Source organism: Truncatella angustata (genome assembly GCF_020726525.1).
Source record: "Truncatella angustata strain MPI-SDFR-AT-0073 chromosome Unknown BKA67scaffold_3, whole genome shotgun sequence".
Lineage (NCBI taxonomy): Eukaryota > Fungi > Ascomycota > Sordariomycetes > Amphisphaeriales > Sporocadaceae > Truncatella > Truncatella angustata.
Genome location: NW_025763383.1, coordinates 2,815,879 through 2,838,607, shown reverse-complemented (window position 1 = coordinate 2,838,607; position 22,729 = coordinate 2,815,879). Strand labels below are relative to the sequence as shown.

The 22,729-nt window shown below is 50.0% G+C and overlaps 7 protein-coding genes and 2 non-coding genes across 9 annotated transcripts; 5 read left to right on the top strand and 4 right to left on the bottom strand.

Annotated features, from left to right (window-relative positions):
* Positions 1–424: 424 nt before the first annotated feature.
* BKA67DRAFT_561855 (phosphoribulokinase/uridine kinase) lies at positions 425–1,786 on the bottom strand. The gene is made up of 3 exons (XM_046102554.1): positions 1,361–1,786; positions 998–1,314; positions 425–952 (listed from the first exon to the last, which is right to left on the bottom strand). Exons 1-3 carry the CDS (start codon positions 1,574–1,576, stop codon positions 775–777), a joined length of 711 nt encoding a protein of 236 aa, XP_045960044.1. The 5' UTR covers positions 1,577–1,786; the 3' UTR covers positions 425–774.
* A 197-nt stretch (positions 1,787–1,983) lies between these two features.
* On the top strand, positions 1,984–4,206 carry BKA67DRAFT_645236 (general substrate transporter). The gene is made up of 5 exons (XM_046105873.1): positions 1,984–2,249; positions 2,309–2,594; positions 2,643–2,705; positions 2,759–2,806; positions 2,857–4,206. Exons 1-5 carry the CDS (start codon positions 2,148–2,150, stop codon positions 4,065–4,067), a joined length of 1,710 nt encoding a protein of 569 aa, XP_045960043.1. The 5' UTR covers positions 1,984–2,147; the 3' UTR covers positions 4,068–4,206.
* A 279-nt stretch (positions 4,207–4,485) lies between these two features.
* On the top strand, positions 4,486–6,301 carry BKA67DRAFT_561853 (uncharacterized protein). The gene is made up of 4 exons (XM_046102553.1): positions 4,486–4,986; positions 5,040–5,138; positions 5,198–5,595; positions 5,655–6,301. Exons 1-4 carry the CDS (start codon positions 4,780–4,782, stop codon positions 6,157–6,159), a joined length of 1,209 nt encoding a protein of 402 aa, XP_045960042.1. The 5' UTR covers positions 4,486–4,779; the 3' UTR covers positions 6,160–6,301.
* Positions 6,302–7,540: 1,239 nt separating this feature from the next.
* Positions 7,541–9,015, bottom strand: BKA67DRAFT_645234 (Alpha/Beta hydrolase protein; the record flags this gene model as incomplete). Its single annotated transcript, XM_046105872.1, has 3 exons — positions 8,614–9,015; positions 8,414–8,564; positions 7,541–8,363 (listed from the first exon to the last, which is right to left on the bottom strand). Exons 2-3 carry the CDS (start codon positions 8,515–8,517, stop codon positions 7,541–7,543), a joined length of 927 nt encoding a protein of 308 aa, XP_045960041.1. The 5' UTR covers positions 8,518–8,564; positions 8,614–9,015.
* Positions 9,016–10,589: 1,574 nt separating this feature from the next.
* On the bottom strand, positions 10,590–13,557 carry BKA67DRAFT_675766 (uncharacterized protein; the record flags this gene model as incomplete). Its single annotated transcript, XM_046108787.1, has 6 exons — positions 13,236–13,557; positions 12,309–13,168; positions 11,918–12,253; positions 11,781–11,869; positions 11,378–11,730; positions 10,590–11,324 (listed from the first exon to the last, which is right to left on the bottom strand). Exons 1-6 carry the CDS (start codon positions 13,290–13,292, stop codon positions 10,590–10,592), a joined length of 2,430 nt encoding a protein of 809 aa, XP_045960040.1. The 5' UTR covers positions 13,293–13,557.
* Positions 13,558–15,468: 1,911 nt separating this feature from the next.
* Positions 15,469–16,119, bottom strand: BKA67DRAFT_515338 (cwf18 pre-mRNA splicing factor-domain-containing protein; the record flags this gene model as incomplete). The annotated part of the gene is made up of 1 exon (XM_046097718.1): positions 15,469–16,119. The coding sequence occupies one exon, from the start codon at positions 16,117–16,119 to the stop codon at positions 15,469–15,471; it is 651 nt and encodes a 216-aa protein (XP_045960039.1).
* Positions 16,120–16,477: 358 nt separating this feature from the next.
* BKA67DRAFT_561839 (uncharacterized protein) lies at positions 16,478–19,879 on the top strand. The gene has a single exon (XM_046102552.1). The coding sequence runs from the start codon at positions 16,763–16,765 to the stop codon at positions 19,817–19,819; it is 3,057 nt and encodes a 1,018-aa protein (XP_045960038.1). The 5' UTR covers positions 16,478–16,762; the 3' UTR covers positions 19,820–19,879.
* A 2,425-nt stretch (positions 19,880–22,304) lies between these two features.
* Positions 22,305–22,393, top strand: BKA67DRAFT_t82. Its single transcript has one exon. It is a non-coding gene; the product is annotated as a tRNA-Gln (tRNA).
* A 28-nt stretch (positions 22,394–22,421) lies between these two features.
* BKA67DRAFT_t83 lies at positions 22,422–22,512 on the top strand. The gene has a single exon. It is a non-coding gene; the product is annotated as a tRNA-Asp (tRNA).
* Positions 22,513–22,729: the final 217 nt, after the last annotated feature.

The window sequence follows — 22,729 nt, the reverse complement described above, 5'->3', positions numbered from 1 at the left end:
GTCACGACCACTGCGATTAAAATCTCGCATGGCTTTTCTCAGAGGCGAGTTTGGCTCCGGCATAGCCAGGGTCATTAGCGAATATGCAAGTCCTGAGAAGCGAGTGTCCGTGAACTATACATGCCGAAAAAGCAGGCGCATGTTCGTCATCCATCGTAGACCATGTTTCTAAGGCAGGTGCGGCAGTTTGAGCATTGCTGACCAATATATAGAAATTTTGCGAACAATCCGCCGATATTCAGGTCCTGTATCGTTGCTAAAGGTATGTTTTTGTTGCACACAAAAGAATAAGAGGCCTAAACTAAGGTGGCGAGGGATCCGTGCAACTGCCCCGCGTTGTAGATAGGTTAGATAAGAGTACAATGGGGGATCCTTGAGCGAGGATCACGTTCTTGATCCTTCTAATGCACCACACAAGCCTCCACACATCCACACTAGTTGTGCTAACAAGATCTGTATCATGAATTTGCTTGAATTATCCCGTATCGAAAATACAAAGGCTCTTTTAAAAGGGAGTACGAGATTAGTCAAAAGGTGCCCCGCCGGGAGTATAACCAAGAATTTCATACAGGACACAATTCGAACCCAATCTCGACGAATTGTTTTCTTCAAGATGAAGCCTCCGATTTATCACTTGAGACATTACTACGAGTTCAACATTGGTGGACCTTAAACTGTGGCCGCGAATAACTCTTATTGCACTACTAGCCTACCATGATCCATCTGGTCAAGCCTCATGATTTGAGTCTTTTAGGCGCCTAGCATGGTGTTTGACTAATTCATGATTTCTATGTCGGGCTCGACGAGATGGGCTCTAATCAGGTCGCCATTGGGGATATCATTATCCGCAGCCCGAATTGCCGCAGACGCTTTACTTGTCTCAATACCAGCAGCCAAGTGTCGTTCCACTAGACGTGCTCTCGCAATCTCTTCTGGGACATTCACGAACCACCTGAAGTTCGTTAGTAAATTTCTCTGTTCGGAGCGGAGATCATACTTCTCATCCACAAGTCTTGCAATCTCGTTCCATGGTTCCAGATCAAGGAGCGTATAGTTGCCTTCGATTATTACGATTCTATTTCGGGATGAGACTTGAATGTCATTGGGTATCGGATCTTGGACTGCATGATCGAAACTTGGTACAGCAACGCAGCTTTCAGGTCCCTCTTTTCCCGTGACCGGTAATGTCTTTAACGTCTTGATCAGTTGTATAAGCCCGAAAGCATCGAATGTGAATGGCGCCCCGCGCTTTCGAAAAGCTAGAGCAGGGTCATCGAATGCGCTTAATGCAGCCTTTGTGTAGTGAAATCCGTCCTAACAAGGTCAGCGACGAGGGTTTTTCTAGATCCACCGCACTTACCATCGGCACAACGACAACGCCGCTGTGAATTCCACGTTGCATCAAGGCTCTCATCAAAGCTCCGGAGACAGTTGACTTCCCAGATCCTGGAACTCCTGCTAGTGCTACTAGCAGTCGTTGTTTAGGACAGAGCTTCTGCCTAGCAAGGAGACTTTCAATCCTCACGCAGAGAGTATTGACGGCTTCATCCAACCCGATTTCTTGAATAGACCCCATATCGCGTTACTAATTACTGGCGAGCACCTTGCTGGTGAGCTGACACTGTTTCTAAGCGAGAGCGATGATGCCTTCACAAAATCTCTGATCCTTACTCCGTGATAAAATCAATTTGTAAAAATACGAAAGCGCGACATGTTCTTTCCGGGACACTGTCTTCCGCCGATGCAATCCGGGCGTCAGGAGACTTGTTCGTGATGAACCACGAAATCGGCAGACTATAATGAATTAAGTGGGCCCGCTTCTCCGCTTCGTCTATCAGGTTTATGGGGCTCGTACCCCTAGGGTACTCAGCCATATACATTTGATTGGTGCGGACGGCTGCAGTCCGGGTTAGCTCCACGGAGCTGACATGGCCGGCAATGGCTCGATGTTGCTTCCCCATGGGGTTGGGGTCATGGGTGTCCATAACCAGAGCGGCTCTATATAACCCAGGTCAACTTACAAGGACATTATAGATCAACACTTTAGATGCCAGGACATCTACATATTGCTGGAGAACACATCTTCTTCCTTCCCATCCTGTGAATTCGGAACTCACATTCTTCTACTAGCGTTTCCTCAGATCGCAATGGCTCAACCACAGTCAACCGAGGGCCAAGTGCCTGCCAGAGCTGGAAAGGGTGTCTGGCGTGAATTGCGTGAAAATCCCTATATACTTGGTCTATCTACTGTATGGCACCTCGATGCTTCAAACAAATATCAGCTAACCTGTTTCTCCTCCCTTTGCAGTTTGCATCGCTTGGAGGCTTCCTCTTTGGCTATGACCAAGGTGTTATTTCAGGAGTTCTGACCATGGAGTCCTTCGCTGCAAAGTTCCCCAGGGTGTATCTTGATAGCAGTTTCAAAGGCTGGTTCGTCTCAACGCTTCTGTTATTGGCATGGCTTGGATCCTTGATCAACGGACCACTTGCCGATCGTATAGGTAGAAAAGGGTCTATGCTTGTGGCTGTTGTTGTTTTTCTCTTGGGATCGGCGCTACAGGCCGGGGCGAGTACTATCCCAACCATTTTTGCCGGTAAGTTTGACATATCTTGTCATGAATTAAGAACTGACCAAGGCATAGGTCGAGCCATTGCTGGTTTGGCGGTGGGAATGCTAACTATGATCGTTCCCATGTATATGTCAGGTAGGTTCTTCCCATGGTATATGATTAAGCGATCTGGCTGACTTCTTTCCCAGAGGTCTCCACTCCTGCGATTCGAGGCACGCTCGTGGTTCTACAGCAGTGTAAGTCTTCATGTTCCACTGTCAAAACAGCTTACTAACTTGAACACCAGTAAGCATCACTCTGGGAATTCTGATAAGTTATTGGTTGGAGTACGGTACTCAGTACATTGGCGGCACTCGATGCGCCCCTGACATACCATATGCTGGCGAGTCATTCAATCCAAACACCGATGTTGGCCCGAACGGATGCACTGGACAGTCTGATGCAGCGTGGCGAGTACCATTTGCCCTACAAATGGTTCCTGCACTGGTTCTAGGCATCGGCATGATATTCTTCCCAGAGTCTCCGCGGTTCTTCTTGATGCGACATAACGAAGAGAAAGCACTCAAGGCGCTGGCCAGACTGCGTCGTGTTCATCCTGACTCGGACAGTCTGCGCCAGGAATACCTTGCCATCAAGACAGAGGTCCTGTTTGACGAATCCATGGCACGCGATAAGTTTCCTGGCAAAAGTGGTCTCTCTCTTTGGGCGGCCCAATACGTCTCACTTGTTGACACGTGGCCAGCCTTCAGACGCCTGGCTATCGGGTGCTGCATCATGTTCTTTCAGCAATTCATGGGCTGCAATGCAATCATTTACTACGCACCGACTATGTTTGCCCAACTGGGCCTCTCCGGGAAGACATCCGGGCTTTTAGCCACCGGCGTTTACGGTATCGTCAACACGCTCTCTACACTCCCCGCCTTGTTCCTCATCGATAAAATCGGACGACGACCTTTGCTCATGTGTGGAGCTGCTGGTACCTTCGTCTCCCTCGTGATAGTTGGCGGTATCATCGGCGGCTACGGCTCTACCCTCGCATCGCACTCATCTGCGGGCTGGGCCGGTATCGCCTTCGTCTACATTTATGACATCAACTTCTCGTACTCCTTTGCTCCCATCGGCTGGGTCTTGCCGTCAGAGATATTCAACCTGGGTAACCGATCCAAGGCCATGGCTATCACCACATCGACGACCTGGATGTGCAACTTCATCATCGGGCTCGTCACTCCGGACATGCTCGACAAGATTGGCTGGGGCACATACATCTTCTTCGCGGCTTTTTGCTTGTTGGCTCTGGTGTTTACGTTCTTCTTCGTTCCCGAGACCAAAGATAAAAGCCTTGAAGACATGGATGTTGTATTTGGTGATACGGCAGCACACGAGGAGAAGGCTAGGCTGTATCAAATTGCCGCTTCTATGGGCCTGACCGATACGCTGCCAAGTGAGAAAGTGGACGCCAATAGAGTCGTGGCTGAGGAGCTTGAGACACAAGTCTAACGACCAAGGGTTGTGACAAAGGCGAGTTTACCGGCCACGAAGGCTTGACCCGTAAATAAGACAACTAGCTAGTTACCATCACTAGATCATAGCAAAGCTGAAGTGGTTGACGTACTTTGAGTATAATTTAAGACGTTTCAAACTTTTACTTTTGAATATTTAATGATACATACCAAAATATGTCTTGTTAATATTAACTTCAACTATTGTATTTATTATGCTCAACAACCCGATTACATAACCGTTACATTATTACTATATTGCGAATATCCCCACGTGTTTATGATCCCTGTCCGCTATCCGTTCTCGCGCTTTGACCTCACATTTTGGACCCCAGTCTTTACTGAACATTCGGTGGTCAGCCAATGAAATGCTCGACGCTCTGACCCAGGATGTCCGTTCGTGCATGGCATCTCAACTTATTTTAACATGTGCTTTGTTCCCCTCTACGCGCCTGATAACGACTGCTTCCTCGCTCATGTTTGAAGTTGCGGCAGTAATGCCTCAAACTGTCTTTGCCTGCATCGCGAACGAGCAAGGGACCGAATTCCAACATGTATATGTGAGGTTCGACACCCATCAGCGATGCTGGTATCTGGAGACATGAACTTCAGTCCATGAATATCCATCGCGACGTTTCTCGCCAAGATCAAGGTCGAACCCCATCAATCTCCCTTAGCGATAGATCCGTTTCCACGGCTGCATAGCCGGAATGTCAAACACTACCAACACAACTTGGCCAGCTGATGGATTCGTTTTGCCCGCATTCGAGTATAACCAAACTGAGGCACATTTTCTTATCGTGTTTGGTGTATTCCTAACTCTTCTCGCAACAATATCGGTGATCGCTCGCCTCTACACTCGGTATTTTATTGCAAATCATGTCGAACTTGATGATTTCATGGCAACAATGTCTTTGGTGTGTGCATTTTCAGCTCAATAGGCTTATATAAGACTGACACGACTGTAAAGGCGGCGACGATTGGCGTATGTGTGATTCAAAGTGTTTATGCAGCTGTATACTTGCCCAATGATACGAGTGGTATACTGACTACGACTACGGCGTCCAAGGTTTGTCATTACTGTCTGGGCAGGTTTCCAAAAGCAACGAGAACTGATTGACCTTTTAGCTCTTCTACGCCAATGAAATTGTTTATACTTTGGGAGTCACCTTCTACAAACTGACCTTTTTGATCCAATTCTGGCGCATATTTCGGTATATCTACTACATGCGCATGGTATACATCGCGGCTATCGTGCTCATAACCAGCTGGTGCGTCTCGCAGACACTAATCACAATGATGACGTGTCTCCCAATCGCGGCCAATTGGGACTTGGCCAGTTTCGATCGTGTCGCGGGCTCCAATGTCATATGCTTACCTGTCTGGATTCCGACATACTTGAACGCTGGTGGTACTGTCCTAACAGATGTCATCGTGTTGCTTCTCCCAGTACCTGCTCTTTGGCGTTTGAATCTGCGTCGCTCACAAAAGTGGGCAGCTTTCGGTGTCTTTGGTATAGGGGGAATGTACGTGTTTCTTTTCCGATGAACTAATCTAGCCGCAGCTAATCAAATTGATCAAACAGCGTACCAATCATCTCAGCCGGTCGTATCTGGTCACTTGGGTATCCACCACCAAATGGCTTCGTGGCGCAAAGCTGCTTCAATATCGCTGAGCTGGCCGCCGGCGTCATCACCGCTGGTCTGGCAACTATACGCCTGCTCGTCAGTCGACACTTTCCCTCTCGTTCTCTGGCCACTCTGCCATCCCGGACTGCGGGGGATTCCAGCACTTCCAAAAGCAGGTATCTGCACAAATTGTCGTCGAAAGCATCCAGTAACTCCAAATTCCAATCAGGCCATGTACAACTGAGCTATCGAACCAGTGAAACAGAGCTCTTCGACAGGAGTAATAACTTCAGCGGCGCACCTAGCCGATGGAATCAGGCCAATTTTGGTAACAGCGCCACGGTCACCGCCGGAAGATATGACCAGTCGATGCAAGCTGGTGGCGCGGAGTTCTTGAAAGAGTTTGGTATCATTGTCGAGATGAACTGGGAAGTCACTGAGACCGTTATTGAGATCAAGTAAAAGCTTTCGGATACGTGGGATGGCCTTTACTGATATCTCGTGGTATTTCCCAGAAGTGTATAGTTCGTCCACGTAACAGTGCTGAGCTGCTCTGTCCACTGCTACTCCAGAAACCACGTCAAATTGAACATGCTTGTGCTACTATACATTAATTACAACTATTTTTTCGGTTCGAGATCCTCTTGTCACGACTTGGGTCATAGCTTCTTAAACCTCCCGCACGTGTGTTTTCCCTGTCATGTCAACAAAGGCGAACAAGTTATAGCGCTGGCGCAATGCAACTCATCTGCCATCACAATGGGACTACGTGTGCCGATATTGACTCATGTCGCATCTTCTTATTTCGGCTACAATGTCGCTATTGGCAAGAGATTTGAATTCGTTGTTAATAGTGGTCCCTTAAATCATCACAGATCATCATGACCTCATGGAAAGCCCCGTTATTCACATCCAATCCAGTGGCTATGGAAATGGACAAAATTTATTGTCATATTTATAGACCAGTCTAGTAGTTTTGCTGCATCCAGCAACAGAGAAATTTGCCCTGCACGAATATCAAATAGCATAAGACAAGAATATCCTTTACTCCACCTGTCCAAAGATATGTGAGAAATATATACGCAAGTTTGTTCGGTTTTGGTTTTCTGGAGCTATTAATGACTGGCACAGCGCTGCGAGAAGGCGGAAGAATGCGAAATTGGGAAACTACTACCATGGCACCCTGATATTGCTTTATCTTGCGATGCGCTTGAGTTAGGGTGTTATATTTACCTCAAAGTCCGGGACGGTTCGAAGAGGACACGTATAAGCGTTGGTTCTTCGCACGAATTTACTGCTGAATAACTCGGCGGTGGAGCCGAGACTACTGCGAAAAGCGTTTGTGGATCTGTGTTGGTATGATACGGCATCTTAACATGATCCTGGTTTTATCGGTTTGCTTTCACGAACAAGTGAGGTGGGTGTAGTGATAGCATGGTTCGCGGGTAGTCAACCTTTCACCAACGCTATTCAGGGATTATGAACGATCGACCCATAGACCTGGCCATGCTTTCTCTTTACTTTCATTGCGCGTAGGAGGAGAATAGAAGTTATATAGGCGTGTTTTGTTTCCGCAGATATCTTCTTAAACACAAATCTATGCTCATTTCCTCGCCGCTTGAGAGGGTTTCGCACTGTCAGGTTCTACTGTCACGGTGTTTGTCTTTTCTTTCTGGCTCAGGGGTCAAAAGAGTCTCTCCTGCTTTGATTAAAATATGTCTAATAACGGGTGTTGTTAACAGAGAACCACGGGGGGTCCGCTACAAATTATTCCCTGAAGCAAAACAAACAGTCACGAACCAAGGAGAGGCAGTAAGTATCAAGACGCGCGATAACCGCCGAGTCACGCATACTCAGGATCCGAGATAGTCGACATGGCAGCGGCGTACTGCTGGTCCATCTCGGCGAACATCTCCAGCCTTTCGATCGTATCCTTATCCATGACCGTGGCGTTCCAAGTAGGAGCATCGTCGATGGGCAGCCCCCCGAACGACAGCCGGCTGCGGGCCCCGCCGCAGTGGCTGATGGCGACGAGGTAGTAGAGGTGGGACCTGAGACCCGGGTACCAGCCCGCGGCGTTGCAGTCGCCGTTGAGGAAGCCCCAGCACTTGGCGATCATCCCGGGGACGTAGTCGACGCGGTCGGCGGGGCCCCACTTGAGCCAGTACTCGGCGCTGCTGTGGGCGTAGCCCAGGTATGACATGGGCGGTAGGCGGGGGAAGACGTCGTCGAAGTGCGTGAGGCGGTACTCGCGGCCGCCGGGCTGGTTGTGCACGTAGGTCAGGAGGGGCAGGTTGCCGACGCGAGGGGAGCCGTACGTGTAGATGTCGATGGCGCCAACGTCGGGGAACTCCTCGCGCGCGTAGACGCCCAGCAGCGTCGCCACGGCCCCGCCCAGCGAGTGGCCCGTCACCGTGATGTTGTACGACGGGTAGTCCTCGATCGCCTGCCGCAGCGACTCGTAGAAGTTGTCGTTCAGGATGTCTTGGTACGCCTGCTGGAACCCTTCGTGGACCCGGCAGTCGCTGCCCCAGTAGCAGCCCGTCTGCAGGAACCGCAGGTTTGTTATCCAGTTGTGCAGGTCCGAGCTGCCGCGCACAGCGATCACAATGTTGGACATGTACTCGTTGATGGCGATGTAGCCGCTGATGTCTGAGATGGCGCCCCTGCGTAAAAAACTCAGTACGTTACAGTACAAGTATGTTGTTTGACTTACGAGAAAGTAGCAAAAGTCGTGGCGTTATCGGGACAGATATCACCTGTACAGAACAAAGGGCGGCCAGCTTTACCAACTGGACAATAGCTTGCACCGGCATACATTGCATACAGCTGAAAATTCTCTAGCTCCGCTACAGTAATCTGTGTGTCTGTGGTACTGATCTTAGTCGGCCCGCCTCTAAAAATATGGTGGCATACCTGAAGAATCCCTTCTGCTCGATGCTTCTACAACCAGGCCAGGATCTGCCAATGGCGTGGCATTGCTGCCAAAGGCGAAAAGACCGAGGCAAAGGCTGGCGAGCCTAATGTCAGCGAAGGCGTTAAGGTCGTGTTAATATATCTTCAAAATGGGATGTGATCGTGTGACGGGTGTGAGTTGGAATGCAGACGAAGTGAGTGAGTGAATTGACAGAAAAAGAAATGGAGATGAGTTTCGAGCAAGTTTCTGAGTCTCAAAAGATGTGAGGAAGAGAAGTTCGCAACATAACCAAAGCTGCGCAGTATATATACCATTACCACTTGTCAGATGCTCCCCAAAAGTTCGACTTGATTATGCCGAGGCCTGGACAGGGACAGGATCATTTGCCTGCGAAACCCTCCCACAGACTACGATTTGAGGGAGCTGAGTTCTCATATCGCCGAATCGTTAAAGGTTGAGTTTTGATACTACCCTAATCACACCGGAGCTATGGATCTGGTCTTACACGAGTTGATGATCTCGGTGGTACTCGATTCGAGCCGCTGTATATCAGATGAGACTGGCACAGGTCGGATAGGAGTGTGTAATTCTAATGTAACTGAGGCCCAGGAAAGAAGTAACGGAATATTCTTAGGAATCAAAGATCGCCAGCCCAAATAACCTGAGCAATCTGCGACCATTGCACAAAAGCCGGCACTAAAAGGGACCTTCAAAATCTTTACCTAAAATCTATGCTGACCGTTATAGTTGCATGATAGCAAAAACGATTGCGCGCTATTAGAAAACAAGTTGGTTATGAGTTTTATTCAGATGGACCCGCAGCGGAATGTGTCAGGTACTTCGTCTCGCGTCATCACAAGTCCTACAATGAGGTAAAATACTGGATGATGACTTCAAAGCACCAAACCAGCGACGCTTGGTCGACTGAGATGCGCATCGCTACCAATGAGTTCGTCTACGTCGCCCACAAACGCCGGAGCGAGCAAGCAAGTCGGCGTACACCTCTAATTCGTCACCCCTTGACTCATTTCTTATGGTTGTACGATCTCCTGTCAGTTAGAGCACGGGGCGGGAGACAGCGGTTTGATGCATCGAATTTACGTCGGGACGCATCGTCATGAAGGCCGTTGTACTCAGGCACCCTATGACATGGTGGCATTGAGAAGGGAAACCCGTAGTTAGGCAGATGCTTCACACAGTGTCTGCCCCTTCAAGGCGGGCCGGGTGTTTGGCAGTCGGTGGGATGTGGCACACAAGCCAGGCGATGGCATCTTTCATATGAATGCAGTCAATGCTTGTGGTACCACTTGCGTCCATTCGACACGGCCATATTATCCTGTCTTATCCTTCAAAGATTGCATTTTATTCCATATCAGCTGTTGAATGACAAGGAAGTACATGTTGAAATCTGGTTTGCCACTTGGCACACGTAATTTCGCAGATACCAAAGCCAGTATCTTAAAAGGAATCCGCGAAATACAGCGGGCGCTGAAATCCTTGGCAATTTCATCTACCTACGTACAAACGATCATGTAATTCACTAGGGATTATCACGACTTCTTGTGGATACGAGAGAAATGTAATTTCGACTCCATCGTGATTGGGCCACCCAGTTATAAATTGTTCATCTGCTCAACCTAGGCGCCAGTCCAAGCAATCTAGCGAGAGGTTGGAAGCGTGTCTAGCTGACCCCGCATGGCATACTATGTATCTCTAATACCCTTGCCTTGACCACCAATGCACAGATGCAGTACCTCCCGCCTTGAAAGAGGATCCCCGTACCCCGCTGTAAACGCCTCACGCCGTGTTGATGCCCGTGGAGTAGAATGAGTTTCCTGTTGTACGCCAATCTCATGTCATCTCCTATAAGCCAGCGTGGCCATAATTATACGCCAGTTGTCCACGAAACAATTGCCAGAACACCATGTCATTGCACCTGTTGATTATGTGTTTGGACGATAGTTTGGCAATATACCTACATGCCCGTGGGAGGCTTTTGAGGAAGTGTGGCCGGGTTGCCATAGTTGGGTAAAGAGGTGAAGTGGGGATGAGTATTGTTCATTGGTTGTGGGCCTTTATTCGGTAGAGGATGCGTTATCTGGTGTGGTATTTGGCTTCCCAGTTGAGGCATCTGGGGTAAGTGGGTTCCTGGATGTTGCGGCAAGTGTTGAGGTGGAGTACCTTGATGATGGTAGGCCGGCAAGGAGTTGTTGGAGCTCTGGCGGCTCATTCCATAGCTAGGTCCTCCCATATAAGGCTGAGGTGGTCCGTTGTGAGCGTACGCAGGATAAGCCAGGTGCGGGGACCCAACTTGCGGACTGCCATGAGGACCGCCCATATGGTAAGGCATTGGAGGCTGTGGTTGTGCAGGACCCATGCCAGTTCCAGGAACGAATGATTGAGTTTTAGGGTTGAAAGCATGGCGGTTATAGCTACCAGGAATCGGGTGCTGACTCTTCGGGTCGTTTGGATTGACATTGACTGGAAGTTGACCAAAGGCGTAGGGGATGCCATGCTGATTAGTGGGCTGAGAGGGCCGACTGGGCTGTTGCTGGTAGGGCGTAGGAGCAGGTGGCGGGCTCTGGGCATAGCCAGGCTGTGACCAGGGCTGCGGAGGCTGCGCGCTCGGAATGGGAGACCCGTAGCTGGGTACTGGGCCACCTGCAGGAGGATAACGCTGCGGGACAGGTTGAGAGGGCTGTTGTGGGTACTTAGGAAGAGTAGTCAGCATTGCGTTTTGCTAAATGGCGCCGGAGAACTCACAGATGGCATAGGGTTATACTGAGGATAACCATTCGCTTGACCCTGTTGCATCATCTGGGGATAGTTCTGTGGTGCTGCAGGGTACGGCTGCTGCATGGCATGTGGATATGGTTGTTGGATTTGACCACCAAATTGGCCATTCGCACTACCAGCATACTGAGGCTGCCAGCCACCGGCGGGTTGGGGGCCGACATAGTGGTGTCCGCCGTACCAAGCAGTGTACTGTGACCGAGAATCAAAGCTCTCCGAATCATCTCGACGCTGCTTCCCAGTCTTGCCCCTTTTACCGAGGTTTGACTTCTCTTTGCCTGAGACAGAGCTGGCCCGAGATGTACCGTTTGCATCTTCATTTTCTGTGCGCTGTCAGTGGATGCGGATACAGCGGGCGGAGCTGGGGCCATACCAGGCGTAGACTCTCCGGTCTTCTCGGACGCTCCAAAAATACGCTCTCTGGCCTTGTTATAGGCTTCTTCTCGTTGTTCACGGGTGAGCCTGGAGATGATTAGCAGAGCCTAGTCGACATGATTGGCACAACCATACTTCTCCTTAGAATTGCTCTTCTCCTTGCCGTCACTTCCGACCTCAGAAGTGGCCTTGGAGGGGCTCGTGCTGGCAGGTCCAGATCCTCCTTCCTCGCCGCGCCGCATAATCTTCTTTGGCAGAAGTACGGGTGGGGCCGCGTTCGTGTTACTCTCGGGCTCTTTACTACCAGCGATGCTGGCCAAAGAGGGCGGTACTCTACAAAAGGGTGTCCTGTAAATACGCACAGCACCCTGAACGGCCTCGAATGAATGCGTCATGTGGTAGTAGTCGGCCAATTTATGTGTCAACATTCTGCAGAAAGAGTTACTTGGAGGCAGATCCATAAAAGGTTTCCTGGCGTGATGATTAGTAATATGCATCTCAAACATCTGGCTCGTGGCAATCTCACTCTGATGACTGGACGAAGTTGATGACATCCTGTTCGAGCCGCAGCAGGAAAATACGGTCCTTGGGGGAGGCCATGGCCTCGAGCAGCTTGTCGTCTGGGTTTTGCGAATACATGGTGCTGAAGGCATCGGGAGTGCCAGCTACTGTTCCCAAAGTCTGGGAAGCGTCTGTAGGAGGGGGCACTCCCGAGTCTCCACTTTGCGGAGTCGCGAGGCCTTGGTCGTGCGATTCGGGGAGCAGTTGAATAATCCTTCGCTCGGGCATATCGCCGATGCGCAACCGGTGTATACGGGCCACCTCGGAGCCCATCCTGGAGTTGGTCATCTGCGACCCCCGAACCGAGAAGGACTCATCATCCTCGGCTGCGGCCTTGACACTAGCGCTGTCATCGGGTCGAAGTGATTCCTTCTCATCAAGCGCAAACGTCGTGCCAGAGGTGATGCTCTTTCCATCCAGGCTGGGAGCCTTAGTGCCAACGTCCGAACTGGAGTCGGCCCTCTGCGAAGCATCATCTGATAGATGGTTTCCGTTCTCGTTCTTACTTTGCAAGCCGTTGATGGATGCCGAGGACCCATTCACCACGAGACTTGGGGTTGGTGGCCCTGAGGAGAGACTAAGGTCCCTGAGCTTCTGGGCCATCTTGTCATCTGTCGGCAGAGTGGGGCCTGACTGGCTCGTCGTCCTCGCGGAGCAAGGAGCTTGGATAGGTGTCTTGTCGGTTGCTGTAGGACTGAGATTCTTGGAAGTTGAGTTGCCATTCTTGGGGGCAGAAGTAACGTTGGTGGGTGGGGCTCGGCGGTGATCCATCGTAGGGACCGCGACACGGGGAACTCTGTTATCTTTTGCGCCGGAGGCTGCAACCTGCTGAAGATGTTAGTTTTGCCTCAACCTGAGATTACAGCGGCGAGTGCTGCTAGAATGTACACACCTTGGCGAAAGACATTCTTGTGGGTATGACGGGCGTAGGCGCAGGTGCCGTCGCCATGGTGTTTGCTCGGGATTGTGAAGCAGCTCTTGTTGCTGGGAAGGTAGTGCTTGGGCAATCCCAATATCGGTAGCGACAGGTATGCGTGAACTGCTGCGTCTAGGACCGGTGTTTGGACGCTGGAGTTGTTGGGGTGACTGCGTCAAGTGAGACCTCCAAGTGGAAAGTAGAGAGTTGCAACGACACAGAGGACGTGAGAAAGATCAGAATAGAGAATGGACCATCGCAGCGTGTTGAGGCAAATTACAGTTGATCATGGTCGGTCGTCAAGGGTATCCTATGGCTATGGGTGTGGGTATCGCAGTGCTGGGTGGTCGTAACTCGTAGCCGTAATGTTTCCCGTGGCAGAGGGGTGATGTGGTTTTTGACTTGGGTGACTTGATAGAATCAGGACAATTCGATGGTATGATGATAATGGTATGGTATGGGTGATACCAATCGGGCGCGGGTCCCAAAATTGGGTGAAAACGGGGCTGCAGTCAGCAAGAAAGGGCTGAGGCTGCAGTAAGTAGTCGCAGGGTGAGGGTTGATGAGGTCGTACAAAGGACTTCGGTCAGTCCACGGGCGACGATGCAGAGGTACCTGCTTCTCTGATGCGCCGACTGTGTTCAGACCTGCGACAATTTCAGTAACGGATCACGCGCAGCGCTTTTTCGCTTTTTCGCTTTTTCCGCCTTTTCGCCTTTTCGCAACGGTGGGCAAGAAAATGAGAAGCCCATTAAGGGGTAATGGAAGGGCCCCGTGAGGTTGAGGGGAGGAGATCAAGGGTCGAATTGTGTTTTGGCCGGAAAGGGTACTAACGTGTGTAATGTACGGAGCAGAGGAGGTGTAGGTAGAGGTTGAATGTTCACCAGATATTATTAGGATGGAGATGGGTTAGGTTAGGTAAGGTTAGGTTAGGTTAGGGAATGATGCATGGGCATGGACATAGGCATAGGCATAGGCATAGGCATAGGCACAGGCATAGGAATAGGGCCGTTCTACCAGCGACAGCGATGCCAGATAGAGTCAGTCCCTTGCCCTGTCCTGTCCTGTCCTGCAATCGGCAAAAGTGCACGTCGGTCTGGTTTGGATTCGTAACACTACTAGGCGGCAGAGGCAGAGAGGTACTGCAAGACACTTGACACTATCTTGGGGTTGCTGACATACAGAAGATTGTGATGAAGTCCGACTTGGGAGGCTTACGTACCCGACCAGAATTCTCCCGCTGTCGACGGAATACTTTTATTATCACAGTACTGCTAAATCTTCAAACTCGAGCCTCGTCCGGAAGTTGTCTCAATCAAGTCTTTCATCGGCAGCTTTTTTGGCCTAGCACTAGGCAGGCGCTAGAAGAGAAAATCACCTAGCGCCTCGCTGCCAAAAGATGGGGGGGTGTGCTTCACTTTGAGACTTTCGTTTCCCTACTGTCGGCAGGAACCGCTTCATTGTGGTGTGGTCGTGTGCTGTTACGGATCCGTACTTGGTTGTGTTTTCTGCCAATAAACTTTAGCGAGCCTGCCAGTCCCAGCGCAGCGCAGCACATCATGGGAGGAGGAGCTCGAGAAGCGCGTGTTCGCTGCCTCGGTGTCGTCAATCCAGTAACCTTGGGTACAGTGCAGTAGGTAGAAAGGTCCAAGGCGGGGCTCGGGACGAACTGCTCCCAAATCCACCTGCATATTTTTGGATTTTCTGCCGTACTGTACGTTATTAGGTATCCCGTAACTTCTAATAAGCACAGCTAAGGCGCACAAGCCAATGACTGCCTGTAGGTATGATAGCCAGTACAACATCCCGCATATAAATATCGCGCAGCACCATAATCGTCAGCTGCAGCTTAGCATGGCATAACTGTGCCGCAAAGCTACGGCTATCAGGTGTTGTGGTTGGAAGGGTATCTAGTCTATGTAGGTAATACTGGCGTGGATCAAGGCTGGCTGGCCGTTCACCCATACCATCCTGTCATCTACGTCCCCCACATACACAGGACAAATGCCTATGTGAAGGTATTTTTGATTTCGTGGGTATCAATGTTCTCAAGTAGTGAGCTAGAGCGGCAGCCTGCTGCTCAAGCACAGTACCGAGCATATAGTGGCGAAGGAGCCCTATCCTGAACGCCAAACCATGCAGTGCGCAGTGCCTTGTCTCTCAAACAGAGGTGTGTGGGGAGGTGATGGGAGCTAGGTACAACAGACATCTACGCGAGATCCTGATCTTCCCGTTCCCTCCTCTCGTCTTCTTCGTCCTCTCGTTCCCGTACCCTCATAGCCTCCACCAATGCCACACCGTCCAGTCCAACAGCCTCGCCGTCGCCAGTTGAGCTGCTCGACCCCTTTTGGTTCAGCTTCTGGTTCTGCTTCTCCTTCTCTGCCTTCCTAGAGCTGGCTATCCGTTCTCTCACCAGTTTTGCGATGGCGTTATCTGTCCGCACGTTGAGGATTTCCAGTTTCTGGTCAAGATCCCGCTTCAGATCCCAGTTCGGCTTCTTGGGTTGAAGCTTGAACAGATCTATGCCCTTTTCCGCTTCTGCTGCTTCTTCCTGCGCCTTGCTCCTCGCCTCTGCCTCGACCTGTGCAGCCTTTTCCTCCAATGTCGGGCCCTCCATATTCAGTGTCGGAGCCTGTTCGAAGCCGAGTTTCGGCCCCCTCGTCTCGGCATCGAAGTTACGTCCGGACAGATGCAGTCTGGTGACGTCGGGAACAGTGGACGCTGGGGGCGACGGGGACCGTGTGGACTCGGGAGCGGCGACCTCATCGCCTGGCTGCTTGCGCTTGAGAGTCTTGAGCTTGGCGAGACGCGCTTTGCGGTCATCGACCGCCGCGCCCAGCGAGGCGTTGTTGCTAGACATTGTGTCTCCGGGGGGCGGCCCGAGAGTGCGGTGCGCAATTGTCGAGGCAAGGCGGATAACAGATGCGCAGGGGGGTGAGGCGCAAGCAGGTGTTTTGATCAATGATGCACTGGGTAAAGAAAAGACAACTCAATGGGTCAACCACCTCTTCAAGTGTAACTTGCCGTAAGTTTAGTTTAGTACGGTACATACGTACACCAAGTTGGAGTATGCATGCCTGCATCAAATCAACAGCTCTAGGTTAAGTTAAGGTGAACTAACCTCAGGTTACTGCTTCTGGCTCGATAAGCCCGATAAGAAACTCTTTAGCCCCGAGCCCCCGGCTCCATCGCCCATGTCGACTTTTTTTCCTGAATGCGACAGGACAGGACGGGACAGGACGGGACAAGACAGGCCGGACCCTTGAATGAGCTCCGTTCTGTATTGCATCTCATTACTCAAGCTCCAGCAGCCATTTTCTGTACCATATCCATCCTTTTGACTTGACATGTTTCTCTCCCTTGCCCAACAAACATCATTGCCGCTGTAATTTGTACTATTATTATTCTGTTATCCTTCACAATGCTGATGCTGTCCTGTATGTAAAACTGTCGACTTCACTGCCTCCCCAGATTCAACACCACGAGACAACACCCCCGACGGTATGCGGGTTCCCTACGTCTGTCGACCTTGTCTGGCCCGCCTACAGCGACCTTCATCACAGCGTTTCTGCGCCGCACTTCATACCGTAGCAGCCCAAGACCCGCCCCAGGTGCCAGAATGGTTCGACCACCAATATGGCAGCACCGCTCGTAGTCAGAAGGACCCGGCGCAAATCGAGATCTTCGGAGATGCCACAAAACCACATTCGGACCGCGCCCCCGGCCAAGCACGACGGATAGCCAACAATCTAAAGAGCAGGACAAGGACGCAGACCCCCGCGGACTTGCGCAGTACCGTGCTGCGACTTCGTACCAACCTCAGAAGGATATGGCCGCGCATAGCTACAGTATACGGCCTTCCGAAGACTTCTGCCCTGCAAGCCGCGGATCAATTGGAGCGTCTGCTCTCGGCGGGACAAGTCAACATCGCTGACAGCTACGCCGACTTTGAGGCTTGGAAATTCGAATATGCCAAGACTTTGCGACATCTGTCCGTCGCCGGCGCCGAGGCACCGCCAGCAACTGATGCGGCAGGCTGGGCGGTATTCGCTGACGGCCTGAACCCTTCGATTGACGCCATGAAAGCGTCTTGGGATGAGCTGGATCAGACTCAACGTCAAGAGCTTTGGCCTATGATGATACAGTCCATACTGGCCACCAATCCTGAGCTGCTGCCATCCTTTGTACACGCTACTTACGATGCTGCTTGGTCGCCTTTTTATGTCGTCGAGGATGTGGCCCGCCAGTTGGCTCTGCGCGTAAAGTCATCGAGCGTGACTGAGCGGGAGAATCTCGTGGAGCTGGTCGCCTTTCTCCTTGAAAATGATAAATCCGGCCAGCTTCAGCTGGGCAACGACATCATTGGTACCATCGTCGCCCAGGCTTCTCTAAGTGAAGCTGTCGGCCTTTTTTATTCACTGAATGCTGGTGTAAACCCCATGACACAACATACGTTACTCCAGTTTGCCAGTAAATTCGCCAAAAGCAACGAACACAAAGCTTTAGCAACTGAAATCATCTGCTCCATGGCCGACATCAAAGGATTTGACATCAATTCGCCAGCCGCCTCCAGCGTGTGTACATCCTTACTGCATCTTTCCGACAATGAAGAGCTGCCACCAGGACCAGCTGCCCCTGATGAACTTTTCCGCCAGCTACTGGAGTCTGGCCTTCGGCCGAACCTTCTCAACGTCACAGCACTTATGAGGAACTTTTGCGTTCGTGGTCATCTTGACACCGCGTGGACAGTGTTTGACTTGCTGCTCGAGTACGGTATTGAGCCGGACGAGCATGTTTATTCCACCTTGCTTCATGCTTCAAAGCGGGATCTTGACTTCCAATCCATCCGGCGCGTCATGTGTTCCATTCATTCTTATGATACTTGGAACCCTGCCATTCTTAATGACTTCCTCGATGTTATATTTATAGAAAGTGAAGGGCAGACGGAAAGGAGACGCAGGCAGAAGAAGGGCAATAACGCATTTCGACACATGTTACACGTGTATTTCAAATTCTTCCATCTCGAACCTTTGCAAAAGCTCTGCAGTTTCCCTCTTGAGGATTATATCGTATGGCAGGGACCGGCGCCGGGTAAATCGACACTGATCACTGATCTGGCTGCGGCATTGCTACCTCAGCCGCAAAGCAAGCTCATGCAACCAGACACAATCACACTATCACTGATGTTGTCCGCAGCCATCCGGGGTGCTCCAAAATTTTACAAGTCCACACAGTCTGGAGTGGTGGCAATGCTGGATCAAATTAACCACTTCAACAAATTATTTGATTCTGGAGACGCCACCGCAGTGGCCATTGTTGAGAAGCATGGAAGCTTGATCTATGACGTGTTTCTGCGAGGAATGCTACAATTTCAACAACTTCTTCATCCCGCAGTCGAGCTCGTAAAAACGATGCTAGAAAGGGCTTCGAAGGAGGAGATGAAATTTGGGGGGAATAGACGATACCCGCGCCCGTCCGTTCATACATGGACAATGCTTGTCAATGGCTTCAAGAACCACCGCCAACCAGGAATTGCTGCGTCCATGGTCAGGGTGATGATCAAAGAAGGCGGTATCAAGCCCAACATGGTTACATGGAACACACTGATCACAGCATTTGCTCGTGTCAATGATGCGCAGGGTGCTGTTAGGGCCATAAAATATCTTGAACAGTCGGGCCTCAGACCAGATAAGCACACTATCGAGGCAATCAGCTCTATGAATCCCGAAGCAAGAAAAAAGGCTTTGTCCCTTATGGAAGATTCAGCAGAGAAGTTGATTCCAGCAGACGATGACGTTGCGCCGTTATTAGCCGCCCCGTTGCCAAGAACTGATACATGTCGAGATCCGGTTTCTCAACAACAAAGGGACCAAAGTGCTCCACCGTTGTCGGACGACGAAGTCTGGGCAGAAATGCAGCGCCTCACCAAAGAAGGCGACCACCTCTTGGCGGAGGGTATGGAGTCCTATACCGAAGAGGACTTTCCACCATCACCACCGCCGCCGCCTCCGCCTCCCGTTTACGAGTCAACAAAGTCATTTGGAGCCGTCCACCCACGCAACACAAGTCACGTAATTAGGCTGGTGAAGTACAAACAAGAAGTTGACACTTTCATAAGGCGGGTTCGAGCGCGCCATGAAGGGTCCGCGACTGCCAAACCTCTAATCGAAAGTGATCAACCGGTCGCCAAACCTGCAATGCCTCCCACGCAAGCACCACAATTCAAGCGCTTGAGGCGGATTTGGAACGAAGCCTATATGTCGCGTAATCAATTACGTGAAATTGACTTTGAAGAGAGGCCAATAGGACTAAGGCCATGGGAAGAAGGCCTCCAATGGCGACTGCAGGCGCGTGCCGCCAACTTCAAGGACCGGCCCATGGGTGTGGAAACGGAGGTAAACGATGCCGTCCCTCTCGGCATTGTAGCACAGCGGGACGAAGCGCCTCACCCAAGAGTCTCAACCAGCCGCCAACTGAACCCTGAACTTAGGAGGACCCTGGTGAAGGAGAGGAGGTCTAGACACTTGCAAGAGAGAGACAAAGTAAAGCACCCCACTTAGAACAAAAGGATAAACAACAAAACAATTAATATAAATGCTTTAAACATGATAATATAAAAATACTATATTTTTATCATTTTTAACTTAAGTAACTAACATACTATTATATATATAATGTTAAATGATAATTTATAAGCATTATTTTTAAACTGATTTTATAATAACACCTTTAACTTCGCCCCCCCCCCCCCCCCCCCCCCCCCCCCTTTTTTTTTTTTGCCGTCATTGCAAACAACCGTAAGAACACCACGTGTAAAGGTGTTCACGATCGGTTTCGCGACGATCTCACAAATGTAAGATCCAAAATGGGGAACTGTCAACTCTAGAGTAGTGAAACTTGCTCAGTTACACATCAAAAATCACTGCGCCTCAGTGGATGATACCTGCTAGACGTTCGGTGCATGGCCCGGTCAATACAGAGCACCACGCGCATTATTACGCCGACAGTCCTACACGTCCTCTTCTTGGCATCTACGATAATTGCTTCCGTCCTTGTACGTATCGTCTTTTATACTAGTTCTTAAGTTCTATAAGATTTGACTTGTCAGTCACTTGTTCTTTATCAAAAAGTCAGCTAGTCTAGAGATTATAAACAATGAGACTACCGACGCTAGGTTACACTTTCTTGACAATGTTGCATCATGTACGTTGACAATAATTATCGCATAGGATGAATGGGTACTTGTGGACAAATGCTTGTGGTCTGCCCATATACAAGGCATAAGTAATGGTTTTTTAAGCTAGAAGGAGAGCTTTATTATAGGAGGCGCTTACCTATGCACACAGGTTGTGGCATAATGTAATGTTAACAGCTACATCTTGGTGTTTCATATCTCATACAATTTGCATTACCTTACAATTTTAGCTACTGTCGTTAGGACTTGATAGACCAAATGACTCTCGGCTCTTGCTTTCTGCCCGTTCAAACTCGACAAGCATAATGTTTCCACTGGCTTCATCGTACAATGTCTTTCGTGGCTCGGAATCGTTGTGTAAAATCCGTAGTTTGTGCAGCCCGACCAGTGCCATGCTCATTTTGGTTGCAATGATTTCCTTGGATAGGTAACATGCGGTCGTGCAGGCCGTGTTCGCGCTGGAGACGGACTAGCTTACCATCTTCTACACCCTTGGCCACAAGAGTGTATACATACGCCGATAATCGCACGCTGAACAATGCACTACGAGAGCTGGCAGCGTGAGGAGGTGTGCAATCAGCGTCACGGCTACGGCCTTGGGCGAGTTGGGTCCGGATCAAAAATCCTAAGTCGAATTTGGTAGTATGAAACTGGCCAGGATTGACAGCGTTCGGACATGCTTAGTCTATGGTCCCCCTCGCACTACTCCTAGAAGACATCGATGGGTATAAAAGGTCCGGTTCTAGATTGGGCGGCCTATAGATCAAGACGAATGGCTCCAAGGACATGCTCCAACATTTTTATCGCCCCCTTAACCCATCTATCATCCGTTTATCCAAGGGAGCGAAACTGGCAATAGGCAGGGTGAGTCCTGCCAAACTGGCCTTCTTCAATATTAACGCTGGACCTTGAAATATTGGATGGCATGGATTTGACCTGTTCTTTGCGGCAACGAGCACTGCCGCGATATCCTTGAAATTGAAGCCACGGAGCTGCTTTGGGTCTTAGTCCTGTAGTGTGGGTACAAGTCGTGTAGTGTAGTCTTGAAGCTTAGAAAATTGTTTTTCTTCTGATACTCGATACGTTGAAGGACATTAAGCATAGGCGCCAGCACGGTAACTTTTCCAAGCTGGGCCGCTAGAGCGGCATGGCGGGATGTCGCAGCCCCCATCAATCCGATTCCACAATAGACTTCTCTAAACGCACAACCAACGCCATACATACGGATCCGTACAGTCTCGTAAACCGCAGGCTTGCTTAGGGATGCATGTATATCAACAACAACAAAAGTACACTTAATAAAGACAATAGAGTAAACAGACCTTGCACATAGTCGAGAAGACTCATAAAAAAATGATCATTACACACAAAATGATCCATGTACCAAGATCATATGCCAAAACAGCAAAAATATGGAGGAGCAGATGATCGAAATCTGGGCCTTTCGCAAGAAGCTATGATGCAAAGCGAACGCTCTACCACTGAGCTACACCCCCATGAATTGTTCATTGGATGGAAGTTGCTGCGATATCGTAGCTTATGATTACGTGCGGCTTTGCCACCACTATAAAGTAACGGTCGGACACGAAAAACCGGGTCGTTGAGTTACATCAAAAGTAGACGGTTCATGGAACGTCCAAGAGTTTAACATCTGTAACCGATTTACAGCCTTTCCCAATCTCTTTCCACTCGCATGATTGAAGCATGTCGAAGACGGCGGATCACTAATACACGACAATCATGGATCTATTGAGATGTCGGCCCTTTCAAGGATCCGCAACTTATACTAAAATAGCTCTTCGTCACTCACCAAGGTACGAGAGAAATCTCATTGCACCAGTATACCTAAGGGTTGTATAGTGTAGAGGTTAGCACGTGGGATTTTGAGAGTTATCTTAGAAATCTTCCTGAGACCCCGGTTCGAGCCCGGGTACGACCTGTTCGTTACGAACGCAACAACACCGTCATCTTGATTAGTATAGTGGTCAGTATGCCAGCTTGTCATTGAATGAAGAATTCGATACGCTGGAGACCGGGGTTCAATTCCCCGATCGAGAGTTCCATTGACCATATAGGTCTCGCTTTTTGTCATTGTTCATTGGGAATAGACAATAGTCACCCTAGTTAGGAGAGGTAGTGCTATAGTCCGGCGTAGCATCAGCTGCAACTTTTTGATAGTCAAGAAACTTGATTGATAGATTTGGGTGAAGGATTCAAAAACTCCGGAACGAATGCACTATGTGACATTGAAAGTGAACCAGATGAGTCCGTCGAT